Raw genomic sequence first — 15121 nt, forward strand, 5'->3', positions numbered from 1 at the left:
CTCGTGCTGTCTCTCATTCTCTCTCTCTCAAATAAATAAAATCTAAAAAAAAAAAAAAAAAGAACCTCCTCCTTCTGGAAGCTTCCTCTCCCCCGACTTCTACTCCAGCCTCTACTTCCTATGCCGGTTCCTGCTCTTCCTACTCCTCCCCACCCGTCCCACCTTGCCGCCCCGCTCCACCCCAACCCGGAATGTCTTCTCCCACACCCACCCCAGTCCCTGGTCAGCCCTCTACATTTCACCTCTGGGAGCTCATCCATTTTCATGATTTCAAGTGCCCCTTCTAAATGCAAGATAAGGCCAAAGTCCTTAGCCCCCCCATCCTAATCATCCCCTGAAGTCCAGCCCCTCTCTTGCCCTCTCTGGGGCACCTTCCACAGACTGGCTCCCATACAGATACAAACAACATAAACCAAAAGCAATGGAGTAGGTCTCAAAAGACAGGAGACTGTTCAGCTTTGCTACAGGGTCACCTTGCACCAGTTGTGGATTCTTCTTAGTGGACCTGTTCCCCTATTGCATGGTGGGGGCAATAATCCCTGCCCTGCCTATCCCATAGGAAAATGTAATTGGCACTTGGAAAAAAACACAGTACAGAGAATTCTTTTCGAGCTTCCCTCTTCTGCCTGACATCGCCATCTCCTGGTTCCCAGGAGAGGTCTAGACGGCTTTCTTCAGGCTCCATGTGTAGGGAGTTATCAAGTCTCTGCGGTTTGAGCTTCCCTCTGAATTCCTACAATCACCCCCCAGGCCCCCAAGCCTAGATGGCTGGTTCCTGACTGAGCCAATCTACCTTGCACACCGCTGTACATCTTCGCTCCCAGCAGGTCACAGTCCTTACTCAGAATGCCTGCCAGGTGCAGCGTTACCCAGGCTACCCCCACTCGTGGCCCCACCCGGCTCTCTGCAACCTTTTCTGCCCTTAGCCAACCACTCAGCTGGACCACTGGAGTCTGAAGAAGCTTCCTATTCCGTGCCTTCCCCTAGGCAGCTCCCCATTTCCTTTTTCTTGCCACCTACCTAAAACCTTGCCCATCCTTTATGTCTCGACTCCCTTCAGGGCTTTTCTGAGGTCTAACTCCCTTGTTCTGATTTTTCCTGTTAGTATGAGAATGTGTCCACACAAGCCCACGTGGCTGGAATATCACTGAAGGCTTCCTTTTACTTTTTAACTGTAGCACATTGGTCCCTTTCCCCATCCAGTCCTCCTTCTCTGAAACTAAACGCATTGGACTTGGGTCTCAGAACCACCTGAGTTCTGCATGCAGAGTCAATTTGGGCCCCCCTGAACTTCATGTAGTTTCCCTCAATGGTAACAGGAGCTTAATAAAACTTACCGCACAGATTTGTCACTGAAGATTAAAATAGAAAACAAGTGAAAATACCAAGCAGTGTCTGACACAGAACAGAAATGCAAAAAATACTGGCTGAACTGGGGCCTTGGCTTTAATCTCAGCTTGATGTAAGAAACAGCAATTATTTATGGTTCTCAAACTTACAGGCAAAACTGAAATCTTAGAGGTAATATTCACTGCATTGTTTGGTGTTTCTCATTTAAAATCCCTATAATACATTCTTCTCTGAAACATTTCTTCTGACAAATAAGTATACTTCCTTTTATGTGACAATGGGAACTCTTAGAACCTTGACTCCCATTTCTGCCTTTGGCTCCCAGGAAGCTCGGGGCAAGGTTTTATACTCAGTTGCAGATTTCCTCACTGACCTGTCGGGGGCAGTGTGGGATGGGGAGAGAGCAAGGGCCCTGGGGTTGGAAGATGAGGACTGGGGCACACTGGGCCCCTTCTTCCTGTGGCTGAATAACCTGAGCCTTAGTCCCCTCACCTGTGGAAAGGGGGGGGAAGAACGATGAGGATACCTATTTCACAGGACCATTGAGACAATGTGTTAAAACTACTTTATAAATTACCAAAAAATTCCCATGAAAATTGGTTATTAGCAGTACAGGTTTTCTCATGTGATTATTTCCCTTTCTCACCTCCCAATACTTGCATCTTATCTTTTAAACTTTGTTCTAATCATTTTGCAGTTTTACTATAACCGTGTCTTTTAATTTGCTGTAATCCTTTCTGGAAGTATAAATAAATAACAAAATTATTTCTAAAGAGCAATCTCCCTGAAGGCAAGAAATGTCCCTCACTTGTTTTGTGTAGTAACAATTTACAGTAGAAATATGTGTAGCTACAGGGACACCTGGCTGGCCCAATCAGTGGAGCATGCAACTCTTGGTCTGGAGGTTTTGAGTTTGAGCCCCACGTTGGTGTAGAGATTACTTAAAAAAAGAGAAAGAAAAACATGTAGCTACAGAACGAACATTTAGCTTTGCGTTCCTACGCAAAGGCCAGTGGAGGTACTCTGTACTGAATAGTTAAAATAAGCTGAACTGTAGGTCAGAGAATGATCCAGAAAGGGACTTTTTTGTTGGGCTCGTACTGATAATGACTGATGATCTAATGCATTCCTTCTTTCATTTGTCCAAGCTTATACTGATGCCTACTGTGAGCCAGGCACTCCGGGGGCACTAGAGAAACAAAGGTGATTGACCCAAACACAGTGCCCACTCTGAAGGAGCTCACAGTGCAGGATGGAGGGTGGGTATGTCAGCCATAGTTTGCATCTGGGGCAGACAAGGCTGGACGGGGGGTGGGTATGTGAGCACACATGGGATTTCTCTAGTCAAAAGGGGATGCAAGAATACCAGGTAGAGGAAACATACAGGATGATCTCTTCAGAACACCCAAGCGGTTCAGTTTGTTCAGAGAAGAAATGAATTCGAGACTCAGAAACAAGCACAGGTCAAATTAAGAAGGGCCTTGCAGCCTCCAGGAGCCTGGATTTTATCTTGAAGGGGAAGGAGGTGTGTAGTGGGTGAAAGATGCCGAGAGTCTGGAAGTGAGGGCTTCGGGACATCCCCGACCTGATAGATCCAATTCGGTTCTTTAAAACGCAGCTCCGTGTTACAAGTTGCCCTGTTTGACAGTTACTCAGCTTATGGAGACACGACTTGGCTCTGCAGGCGGAGGTATTCATAAACGGCTTGTATGGACAGGGGCCAACTGGGATGCGAGAAGGGGAGTCAAGTTCTGGACCCAGACTGGATTAAGTGACCTCTGAAGTTTCTTCTAAATCTGCAGTTCCATGATTCTCAAGCAAGCCCAGTAGCTGGACTGGTGCTGTGGGCTGGGGTCTGTGGCTGGGGAGCTGCCCTGGGCAGCAAATGGGTTAAGGCTCAAATAACTTTTATATATGAATTAGTGTGTGGAGTTGGGAGCCAAAATCTGTTCCATTAATTTTTCCATCCATTCCAGGAGCAGTTAGGTACACACAGTAAAGTTTATTTTGGTGCATGGTATACTTCACTCCATTAAAAATAAATTAATCAGCAAATTCCTGCCTGGCTCAGCTCTGGTTTATGTAAATAGTGCCCAGCTGTAATGAGTTACAAGGTGTTACTATCTCACACACACAGAGGGGGCTTCACTCTAGAACTCCGCTTGCAACAAAAGCATCTTAAATAAACTCTGAGAAGGCGGTCTGATTTGTAATGTTTTCACAGAAGTGGGATATACCTCACCCATATAGAATTTCTTTATATGACTCATTTTATAGCAAGTTAAATGAAGGAAGTTTGATGGGGGAAGGAGGGGCACTATGGTTCCCCGCCCCCTTTCTTCCATGTAAAGAAAATCCCCCAAGAGATGACCCACACTCAGGAAGGAGGGGACTGATCCTCAAGTGCACAGACCGAGCTGGCTGTGCAGCACATGCTCCAGAAGTTGGGACGGGGCTAGAAAGCTGGGCACGGGGCTGGGCCCTGGGATGGCACAATGAAGCCAGAAAGAATTTTCTCCTCTTCTCCCCAGTATCTCACATAAAGGGAGTCAACAGAGGAAAGACAGCATGTTCCTCCCCTCGTGACAAAGGGACATATGTTCTTGGGGCTTCTTTCCAAACGACTCAGGATGTGACAAGCCCCTTGGCCATCAGAGCCCTTCTGGGTCCCAGACGATGGAGCCTGGCAGGCTAGGCCTTGGCCAGAACAGTGACATCTCCATGAACTAGAGACAAAAGGAGCAGCAGAGACCCTCCTGACCCTCTCGCCTTCCCTGCCTCTAACTGAGCTGGGTGATGGCCCTCAGCTTATGGCAACTGCCATCTCAGGTAAGTTTCTAAAAACCCTGGAATAAAGACAATCCATGGCAGAGATAAGTCTCTGTTTCTTTTAATGGCCAACTCAACTCCATGGCTCAAAGCCGGAGGACAGAGCGTGGTTACCCGTCTTGACTCAGCAGCATTCCAAACTGCCCCTTGGCCACGGTGGGCCCTTGGTGGAAGTGTCCCCTTGCTAACCTATCCCCATCCCTCTGCTGCCTTTGGGAAAAGCTGTCAATCAGTTACTGGAGGGGACCAGGGGAGTGTGTGCTGGGGAGCTCCTGCTCCAGGCTTCTCCTGGGGGGGGAGGATACCTCAGAAGAGCTAAGGGTTCTCCCAGCACTGTACCCCACCAGATCAGACTCCTGGGCATACTAAGAGGATAATCAACACAAATGGGGCCAGGTATTGGACAGATGCTGTTCAAAGGTCAGTTCAGGCCACTTTCTGCAGGGTTCCGGGCCAAACAAGCACCTCTCTCCTGGCAGTTCCTCAAAGCCAGCAGGCCAGCTGTTCAGAGGCACCAGCCCATCAAAGACCCTCATCGTTGTAAGTTGGGGAATGAGGCTTCAGGATGCTCTGAGGATTCTTCTCCACAAGAGGGCGCCAGCTCACCTCCCCTGTCAGAAGCAGATCCTCACCATTCATGGAGTCCAAGTACTGCATCTGCAACCGGGCAAGCAGGAAACAGAGGACAAGGGCAGGAGAGACATAAGATGGCATAAGGAACCAGCCTTCAAATGGAGAGGACAGGGAGGGGCCTTGGGGGAAGGGGGGGGGATCTGACCATCCCAGCTCCCAGGACAGCAGGTCTCTGATCTCCCAGATTATTTCATTGAAGTGGGTTGGGAGAAAAGAATTCCTGGGCAAGCTCATTGGGAAGGCTTTAGGGAACTCCCCATCATACCTCTGAATAGACAGTCACACAAGCCCTGACTTTCTGGGCTGCAAGAACTTTCTAGGGAGGATGTACTAGGGGAGACACGTCCTTGGGATGTGTGTGTGAGTTTTATCTGTCTATTCAGGGCTCATGAACAGATTAAATGATACAACACGTGTACACTGTAGTCACGGGAACTTTTTAAAATTTTAAATATGTATGCCTCTACTGTCCTCTAGTGAGCTCTGACCCCACAATTAGCAGGCCGCCGTGCAGACCAGTGGGTCTAGCTTCACCCACGAGGACGGCTGGGGGAGCTTATCCCCCTGAACAGCAAGTGGAGAAGGGACACCCACAATACGGAGAATGGGGAGCAGCTGCAGGGGAGGCGAGGTTGGGCAGTTCTGCAAGAGGCAGGTGATCTAATGAGTGGCCAAGTCTCAGGAGATAAAGGTGGTCTCTGGGAGGATCCCCAGGCTGCTGCTAGTAAGAACAGCAGAATGAGAAATGCTTTCAAGTGGACAGGCACAATCAAGGGGAGAGCTGGATCACATCAGGAGTGAGCTCTGGATTCAGAGAGATGAAGCTCCACTGTGGGGTAAGAAGGCATTTGGGAGGAAGGGGGCAGGAGTCTGGAAGCCTCATCTTAGTCCTTGGACCGTCTCCCTCTTCCAAGAATCCCTTCACTCCTGTTGTTTCATCTTCAGGCTGCTGACCCTTGAACTCAACCCATCTCTCACATATATGTCAGGTCTAGGTTTCCACACGTCCTGCTGTCTTTTAGTTCAAGGAGAGTGACTGACCCATTACCTTGCCTAAAACACACTCCTCTTTCCAACAACTCCATCTCTGTGCCTAATGCCACCTGTCTGCCCATCTTCTGCATTGAAAATCTCAACACAACCTCGGATTGGCTCTTGGGCTACCCACCAGACCAACTAGGATCATGGTGCAGGGCTAGTCTGTTGAGGGCCCGGCTTCCTGGTCTTTCCTGATCTGCTCATTCACAGTCTCGCCTTTCTTTGGCCTTCCACAGCACTTTGTTCCTACCTGTATCATCACAGACTGACTTATTCCAGGGTTAGCCTTGTGCCTGACTGGCTTCCTCACCAAACCATGAGCTGGCTGGAGGGCAGGTGTGGGTCCTGTGAATCTCTGTTTTCTCACCAGAGTGCCTGGCACAGCAGATATTCAGTTTTGCTGACAGGCCCGGGTCCCATCAAAGCTCCCTACTTCCCTAAGAGCCCCATCACTGTTTTCCTATTGCCTGCTTCTCACTGGACAATATGGGATTTCTTCTAGGGGCAATGGTGTGCAGTCCCTTCTTTTAGGGCCCTCGGAGAAGTCCCAGCTGTGCCCTTGTTGTGGACCCTGGCACAAGCCCACCACAGCAGATGGAAAAGTTAGGCTAGTCTCTCAAAAAACACAGCATTTGCTTTGCCAACTGCCACTTGTGTCTGACGGTGAGTCCAGTCAGCAGTGTGAGTCTCAAGAGTTCTCTGTGGGTGGAGCCCTCTGGCCACAGTACCTTCTCCCAGCTCTGGCAGATTTGAAGAATGGTCAAACAGAAGTCCTGGCTTCTGGGGTTCTCTACCCTCTGGGTCTGAAAAGCCCCACTGTGTGGTTTTGCCAGCAATCAGCAAGCTGCTCCTGCTGGCCCTGTCTTCTCCCCAAGAGCCAGGGCCTGGCCTTCCCCTGCCTGGCTATTGAAGGCCTGAAGGCCATGGACACAGGTGAGTAAGAGAATAACCGTGGGGTGAGGCCCCTTCAGCTCCAGGGCCAGGCCCATGAAGCAAAGGTGTGACTCATGGGACAGCCTGAGCTGATGAGCTGTCTGGAGCAGCTAAGGCCTCTCTAGTGGCTACATGAATCACCAGCTTGGGTTGTAGGCCAGCTGTGCAGGCTGACTCACTGGGAGACCCTGGAAAAGCCTCTATGTTCCTCTTCTCTGCCACTCAGCTCCCTCATCTATAAAATATGGTTTTCCTATCAATACAGGATCGGGGGGCAGAGAGATCAAGGAGTGAAGTTGCCATGGTTTCAAGGAAAACGATATAGTTAAGAGTCTCCACTCTGGAGTTTTCTCTTAGAAATTCTGGTGTCAGGGAGCCCTGGGGGACGAGGGGGCGGAGAAGGAAGCAGGAGGACGCTACTTGATTGTGGCTGGCACTCAGTGGGGAGAGGCTGGAGGGACACCCGTGGAATGCTGCCTGGAGCCCAGTCCTGCTAGAAATCAGGAGCAGGAAGCATGAATCTTGGAGCTTCAAAGTAGGACAGAGGGGGCTACAGTGGGCGACCACACAGCACCACATTCCCATATCCTACAGGACTGTGTGTGCCGATGGTCTCACACGGCACTAGGCACATAACAGGTAATCAAGTATGTAGTGAATGAATGCCTAAAAGTTTTTGAGAGCAGACTACTCAGTGCTTCTTCTTCCATCCCATTCCCCACTCCCAGCCTAGCTCATGGCTGGGCACATAGAAGGTGTTCATCAGCACCTGCTGCCGACAGGATGTGGTCAGAATTCCCTCAGACTGGCCTCTGGCAACTCAACCTCTCACAATCCTCTAAAGTCCAGCACCTCCAGACCTCAGGAAAGACCTGCTTCCCGTGAGCCTCTGGAGGGGAGGGCTGGGGTTGCTCACCTGTTTCCTCACATACTCCACCAACAATTCAAGCTGCCGAGGGTCTTCACATTTTTGGTTAAAGAAGGTTCTCCAGAGGGCAGCAGCCAGCCCACGGTCATCTGAAAGGATCCCCTGGAACACAGAGTACAATTGGTCTTCCAGGGAGTATGGCAGAGCCATACGTACAAAAGCTGGGGATATTGTGAACATGCTGACAACCACAGAATCGGACTGGAAAAGACCTTATAGACACCACAAGAAAGAAACGGGGCAGCTACATGGTAGAGCCAGATGGGGTCTTCAGAGAGCATCTGGTCCAACCCTTTCATTTTATGCACAGGAAGGACACGGGAGCCAGAGGGGCCGAGTGACTGGCTAAGATTAATGCAGAGATCGGGTTCATGTCTGGCTGCCCTCCCAGGCCACAGCTCTCGCTACTCTCCTGCACTGTACTCAACCCAGCAATACCTGTGAGGCCAGCAAGAGGTTGGCCCAGTGCTCCTACCACTGCCCGCAAGGAATGGGCACAGAGTGTTGTGGGTGGGTATTTTTTTCCCAGGAATAGAGGTGGGCATAGACTGCACCTTCTCTCCTGGTCCAAGGGCACACATCTGCAAGGCAGCTGTCTCTCTGGGAAAGGAAACCAGGCACCTTGGCCTCACTGTCACCCATCTCTGGGTTGGCCACGGCTGGCCCTGCCGCAAGTACAGGAACAGGCCGTTCAGCAGGGCTGCCATGGGCCAGAGGGAACGCTCAGAGCCTGTGTGCGTGTGTCTAATATTGTCCTTTGCAGCACGAAGGAGGGCTCTGTTGAGAAGCCCAAATATCATAGAGACTAATCAGCACCTGGGCCATGGACTAGAGCCATTTTCTAGCTTGGACCTCTAAGGGAAGGAGAGGGGATGGTCCTGCTTCGTGGGGTGAGGGTGACTGAGTGGAAAGGCCCCAAAAAGCTGCTCTGTCCAGGTGCCAAGCTAATATGGAACCAAACAAAGCACCAACTGGGACTTACAAGTCAGAAGGCCAGATCAAATCCTGGCTCTGCCACTACCAAGCTCAGAGATGGCGGACAATTCACCACTCATCTATGAAACAGAGATGAAAGTGCTTGCCCTACGCACAGTTGCATTATAAAAGATCATGGAAAGGCATTCTGTTACGTGCAGTATGTCAGATACAAGGACCAGGAGCTCACTTTGGCAGGCAGCTGGGGCCATAGCTGAAACTACAGTGAGATCTAGGGATCGGACCACCTAGGTTCAAATGGCAGCTCTGTCACTTGACGGCCGTGTGGCCCTTGGAAAATCACCAGCCCTTCCTGAGCCTCAGTTCCTCATGAGCCAAACACACACAGCAAGACCCGCCCACAGCACTGTTGTGAGAATTCAGAGACCATGGCCATGACAGGCTCTGGAAGTGGCAAAGCATTACACGAAGACCCCAGATCATGTCTTCAATGTGATACTGCGTGTTGGCCTCTGGGACATGGCGGCATATGAGGTCCGACGTCAGGCCTGCTGCCACGAAGGGCCAAGTCCAGGATGGGGTGCTGACAGTTTGGTGGAAAAACAGTCAACCTGTTCCAAATGCCCCCTGCTCAACATCCCTATAATTCCCCAGCTTAAGAGACTGTGTTGGCACAATGGCTGAGTCAGGAAAACCAGCTTCTTCTGGCAGATGGGGACAGGGCCCAAGAACAAGCTCAGGCACATCACCGTTCTCCAAGCTATTTGCTAACACAACAGCCTGCTTGTGTCTAAAGTGCCCCGGGCACAAGCCGGAGAGCTGCTGGCAGAGACCCACATGTGTTATGTGCGAAAGAAGAGCCTGGGAGCGGGTGTCATGAGGACCTAGAGAATGAGCACAGAGCACAGGACAGCAAAAGCCCTGGGAGCCACGGTCTGCTGCAAACAGGTACCCCTGGCAATGGGGGAGATGCCTGGGAAGGGGCAAGTCCATCATCAGTCGGAAAGAAAAGGGTGACTCAGGACTCCGATCAACAGTGATAGCACCTGACTGTTCCAGGCTGTCAGTTCCTTCACACACCTGGCTCCTAATGACTACATATGCCAAGAAGAACAGATATGATTATCCCCATTTGAAAGATAAGTACACAAAGGCTTAGAGGTTATCTAGCTAATTGGTGGTAGACTCAGGACCAGAATGCACTGGTGAGGTCAAGGGGTGGTTCCTGACTAGCTCTAGTTAGGACACAGTACCTGGCATAGAGTGGGGGGTGCAATAAAAACGGCTGAACAAATCAATAAGCCCAACTTCACCCTTTTTTCTACCAAACTGCTAGTAAGTCAGTGAAAACATATGGGAGACTGGTCTGAGAGAGAAATCAGGAAAGGAAAAGGGGTGCTTGGCGGCCAAATATTAGTTTGCATAGCAATGTTCCCACAATCTACTAGGGGGCCTGCTTGTTTTCCCTCACGACACAAAAAAGCATCCTTCAGGAATAAGACACCCAGGTGAAGAGTAATTGAGAGAAAGCCTGTGCCTTGAGGGTCCAGGTTATGGTTAAGGGTTTGGAGTGGCAGTCTCACTCAGAAAAGACTGGTTTGTGACACCACTATGTGCTTAGCATGATGCTGAGAACACAGAATCACAGCAAAATGGTCTCAGCTCACAGGCAGCTTGCAATCCAGTTGAAGAGACAAGCTAGTGCCCAACAAACAGCAGCACAGGATCAAATCCTAGAGAGTGAACAACTGCCAATCTGTATAGGGAGACTCCAAGGTAGACTATGTACATGGGTGACTCCTCATTCTTTGGTCTTAGCTTCTATGACCCTCTATTTGTAACTAGATATTTATTTGCTTGTTTACCTGTTTACTGCCTGTCTCCCATTGGAAGGTAAGCTCCAGTGGGAAAGAACCACACCATATTTGTTTTATTCACCAATATATTCCCAGTGCATCCCATATGGCAGGCACCTTATACTGTTAAATGGACGGATAGATGGATGAATGGATGAGGCTGAAATTCAGAGTAAACAAACACAGATCTAGAGAGGTCAGGGAAAGCTTTGTGGAGAAGGGGGCCTTTAAGAGTGGAGAATATTTGGAGAGCTACATCTAAGCAAGACAGAATACATTGGTTCACGGAACATTTACAGAGAGAGTGCCTACAAGGTACCACGCTCAAAGCTGAGACTTGGCCACTGCCCTCCAAACCTAGTTGTCCAGGAGACCTTCCAGCAGGCACAGCATGTCTGTGGGGCAGTGAGGCAAATGGCCTCACTTAGAAAGAAGGTTACACACTCAAATGCAATAGGAGATAACAGTGGATAAGACATGTCACAAGGGGGACAGTTGACAGAAGACCTGGAAGTTCCATGGAGGAATATGGACTTAATGTAGCAGAAAACAGGAAGGTTTCAATGTGGCCAGGGTAGGGGCACAACCCAAGCAACATTCTAGGAAAAGGGTGCTGCAGAACGGCACTGTCCAACTGAACTTTCTGTGATGACGGAGACACTCTATAACCACATGGTCCAGGCCAGCAGCCACAAGCCACGTAAAGCTATTGAGCACCTGAAATGTAACCAGTGCGACTCAATTTTCAATTTTATTTAAGGAATTTAAATCAAAATAGCCACATGTGGGGGCACCTGGGTGGTTCAGTCGGTTAAGCATCCAACTCTTGATCTCAGCTCAGGTCTCGATCTCAGGATCATGAGTTCAAGCCCCGAGCTGGGCTCCACGCTGCATGTGGGGCCTACTCAAAACAACAAAAAAGAGAGCCGCACGTGGCTAGTCTTGGACAGCACAGCTCTAGAATCCATGACTCCCAGTGTGGTCTGCAGAATGGCTACACCGCGTCACCTGCAGCTTGTTCGCCATGCAGAATCTCAGGCCTCCCCGCTGACTTGCTGAGTCAGAATCTGAATTTTACCTACGTGATCTGCATGCACATTAAAATTACCCGAGGAACTTTTACAAAAGATGCCCACCTATAGCAGTTAAATTAGAACTTTTGGGAGACAGGGCCCAAACAATGGTATTTCTAAAAAAGCGTCCCAGGTAATTAGTATATTTCCCAAACTTTCCCACTCTAAAGAGTCTCTGAGGTGCTTGCTAAATACCAGGCCCCACTCCTATTGACCTGGAATCTTTAGAGAGGTGCTCAAGAATTAGATTTGAAGAGCTCTCAGGTGACTCTTGTGTTCAGGCATGTTTATAAGACGGCTCTGCCAGGAGGGACAGAAAAGAGACACAATTCAGAACATCTTTATTAATACTGGTGAAAGGAATCAGCCAAGCCAGCTGCAATAAAGTCCTCAAAGAAATACTAGCTAATAGAGAATGCTATTTCTTCAATTCTAAGCCTCATTTTTCCATATACTCTAAGGCTTCTGCAGTCAGAATGTATCTAATTTAACAATTAAATGTGTAGATGTAAGCAGTGTTTCTCAACTCCCGTCCCACTCCCACAAAGCTCATGTTAAATCAATGACGTGTGTGGTATGCAATCTAAATTGCTCTCTGATAAACCTTCCTGTTTTCTGCAAATATCTGGTGGACTGAGAATCAGGAACTCTCAATTTTAACTAGTCCTATTTTTGTAAGCTTATCTCCTGGCTTTAATTATTATCTTCAGACTGATAACACTTCCTCCAGCTTGAACTCCAGTTTCTTACTTTTATCCTTTATGCCTTTCCTCCCTTCCTCATTCCTCACCACATGCCAGGTACCACACCAGGCAAGAGAAATGGAAACACGGTAGACACTGCCACCACCCAGAAGGAGTCCCCACCCAGCCGGGGTGACAGTTAACACTAGTGTAGCGAGTGCTGTGGAGTCCAGGGTAGGTGGAAGGAACTGAGCCCAGGAAATTTCCAGGCCTGTTTCCCAGAAAGGGTGGTGCTTGCATTAAATCTGGAGGTCACCACAAAATGAGCATAAATGCACGTGTTTTTTAAAAAGATGAGGTATGAGGAACCCTGGTAGTGTGCATACAGATGTTCATTACACCATTCTTTTACCTTTTTGATGTGTTTGAAATTTCCATAATAACAGTGGGGAGAAAAAGACGAGACGGATGCTACTACATGGGTGAACGCTGAGGATATTATGCTAAGTGAAATAAGCTAGTCACAAAGAATAAAACCCGTATGATTCCACTTACAAGGGGGTACTCAGTATTCAAATTCACAGAGACAGAAAGGAGAAGGTGGTGGTTTCCAGGGGCTGAGAAGAGGCTGAGGGAAGAGTAAGGGTTTAATGGGTACAGAGCTTCAGCTTGGGAAGATGGAAAAAATTCTGGAGGTGGATGGTGGGGACAATTGCTCAACAATGTGAATGTACTTAAGACGACTAAAATGTACACTTAAAAATGGTAAATTTGAGGGCGCCTAGGTGGCTCAGTTGGTTAAGCGACTGCCTTCGGCTCAGGTCATGGTCCTGGAGTTCCTGGATCGAGTCCCGCGACGGGCTCCCTGCTCAGCAGGGAGTCTGCTTCTCCCTCTGACCCTCCCCCCTCTCATGTGCTCTCTCTCATTCTCTCTCTTTCAAATAAATAAATAAAATCTTTAAAAAAAAAAAGGTAAATTTGATGTTATGTATATTTTACAATGACAAAAATGAGATCTAAATGTTCTGATGTATAAGGAGGCCTAAGATATATTGTTCAGCAAAAAAGGCAAGGTGCAGAATAGTGTATGGAGTGTAACTTCCATTGTGTAAAGAAAATACATAGGTGCCTGTGTATGCAAACATAACGTCTGGAAGGACACCCAATAAACTATTAACAAAGTTTTCCTCTGGGACAGGGAGTTGGGCAGGACAGGAAAGGGGCCTTCTATTTTTTACTTCAACCACTTGTGTGCAGTTTTATGAGTTTTTGAAATGAGTATGTATTGCTTTTATAATGAAAGCCACAAAAGTGTGCGATTTGTCTGGCAGCCCGTGCTGTTTATATGTGTATGTCTTCCTATCTCTGGAGGCTAAAACAGTGACTGATCTGCCTTTGTCCCTACATCCAGCACCTCATAAGGACTCAATAAATGCTACTAGTTGAATGATTTGACCATATTATATCGTGCTCTCTTTCCCAAGCACTAGGCAAACTGCTGGGCATAGTCATTTCTGTTGCCAAGTCAATGAAGATGAGGAAATTCTAAGCCATAATGGTAGGTAGTAACGATGTCCCCTGAAGGTTCCCTCAGAGTTTCTCATCAAAAGTCTTTCTATGTAAGTGATGAATCCCTGAATTCTACTCCAGAAACCAATACTGCACTGTGTGTTCACTAATTAAAATTAAAATTAAAAAAAAAAGTCTGTTGGGGGGAGCCAATGTTCTGCTTAAGGCTTGGCAAATGATCTTACCTCATCATATCCCAAGATTGCTGCATAGAAATTATTTGTCATAAGGATCATGTTCTTCTTCAGAATATAAGAATTAACCTACAGAAACAAAATGACAAAAACAAAAGTATGAAAAAAGGGGAAAACAAAAAATATAATTTTTGCCTCTTAACTATCACAGACTCTTAGTAAAACAAAGAGAGAAGGCCCCTAACAGGTCGAACTGCTAGTCCATCCCCATTTCCCTGATCTGCCAGGATTCTCCCCAATTTGACAGCTTCTTTCAGGTTTTGATTCCAAATTACACAAAGCAGTAACTCAGTTTAATGAGCCAAGCCCCAAGTACATGTCCGGCTTTGTGCTAGACCCTATGAACACAAAATGTAAGAAATGGTTTCTTAGCTGGAGAAGCACACAGTCTAGTATGGAAAAACAAACATGTAAAAAAATAATTAAACTGCAATATGTTGCCTCAAATTCTATCCCAAAAGTGGTGAGCAAGAAATGAATTTTAGTACAAATGATCTCTGCTCTGGGAGCAGGTGAAGAGTTCTGCAGGAGGTAACACTTAGGTGGACCTTGGAGGAGAGAGGACATTCTAGACAAAGGGAACAAGGTGTGCCAAGGTGCAGAGGCAGGAAAGAAAATGTTTGGGGAGTCCCAGGGAAGGTGAATGGGCAGGAACACTGGAAAGGTATGTTGGGACCAGGTTAGGAAATGTCTAAGGGGTACTCAAAGGAGCTTGTGGTGGTAAAAGACAGAAGGAAGTTGTCAGAGGTGCGAAGAGGAGGGAGAGAGGCAGGACCCTGAGTGAGATGCTGAGGAGAAAGGAGAGCCCCCAAAGCCCCCGAGGCTGTGAAGAGGAGGACAGAATAAGCCAGGCTGAAGTAGTAAGACTGTTAATCTTAAGAGACTGTTTTGAAATACAATTCCAGGGAGACCATGGACACCCAGGTAGAACTTCTCTCAGAGAACACCCAGGTGGGCCTTCAGAGTCCAGACTGCAGTTCACTGAATGTCTCCAGTAGGGTAAAACTCTGACCTCCAGACTTCTAGGAATATGCTTGAAAGCCCGGTCCATGTTTCATTCCTGAGATACCAGCAGAAAGCCTGGTGTAATGTGCAGTAC

At 48.1% G+C, this 15121-nt stretch overlaps 1 protein-coding gene across 4 annotated transcripts in view; it reads right to left on the reverse strand.

The window, feature by feature from the left end:
* Window positions 1–1428: 1428 nt before the first annotated feature.
* The window catches only part of LOC118011419 (ubiquinol-cytochrome-c reductase complex assembly factor 1), a 95539-nt gene continuing 81846 nt past the window's right edge, over window positions 1429–15121 (reverse strand). For 3 of the 4 annotated variants that reach the window (XM_035006188.1, XM_035006186.1, XM_035006187.1), the window contains 3 exons: window positions 14014–14091; window positions 7700–7813; window positions 1429–4836 (listed from right to left, as the gene is read on the reverse strand). In XM_035006188.1, the coding sequence (XP_034862079.1) occupies window positions 4702–4836; window positions 7700–7813; window positions 14014–14091 (327 nt within the window). In that variant the 3' untranslated portion in view covers window positions 1429–4701. The remainder of the gene's footprint in view (window positions 4837–7699; window positions 7814–14013; window positions 14092–15121) is intronic. The other variant, XM_035006189.1, reaches the window with a different exon arrangement.

The sequence above is a fragment of the Mirounga leonina genome, unplaced genomic scaffold (assembly GCF_011800145.1).
Source record: "Mirounga leonina isolate KUSES-001 unplaced genomic scaffold, KU_Mleo_1.0 Mir_150, whole genome shotgun sequence".
Taxonomy (NCBI): Eukaryota; Metazoa; Chordata; class Mammalia; order Carnivora; family Phocidae; genus Mirounga; species Mirounga leonina.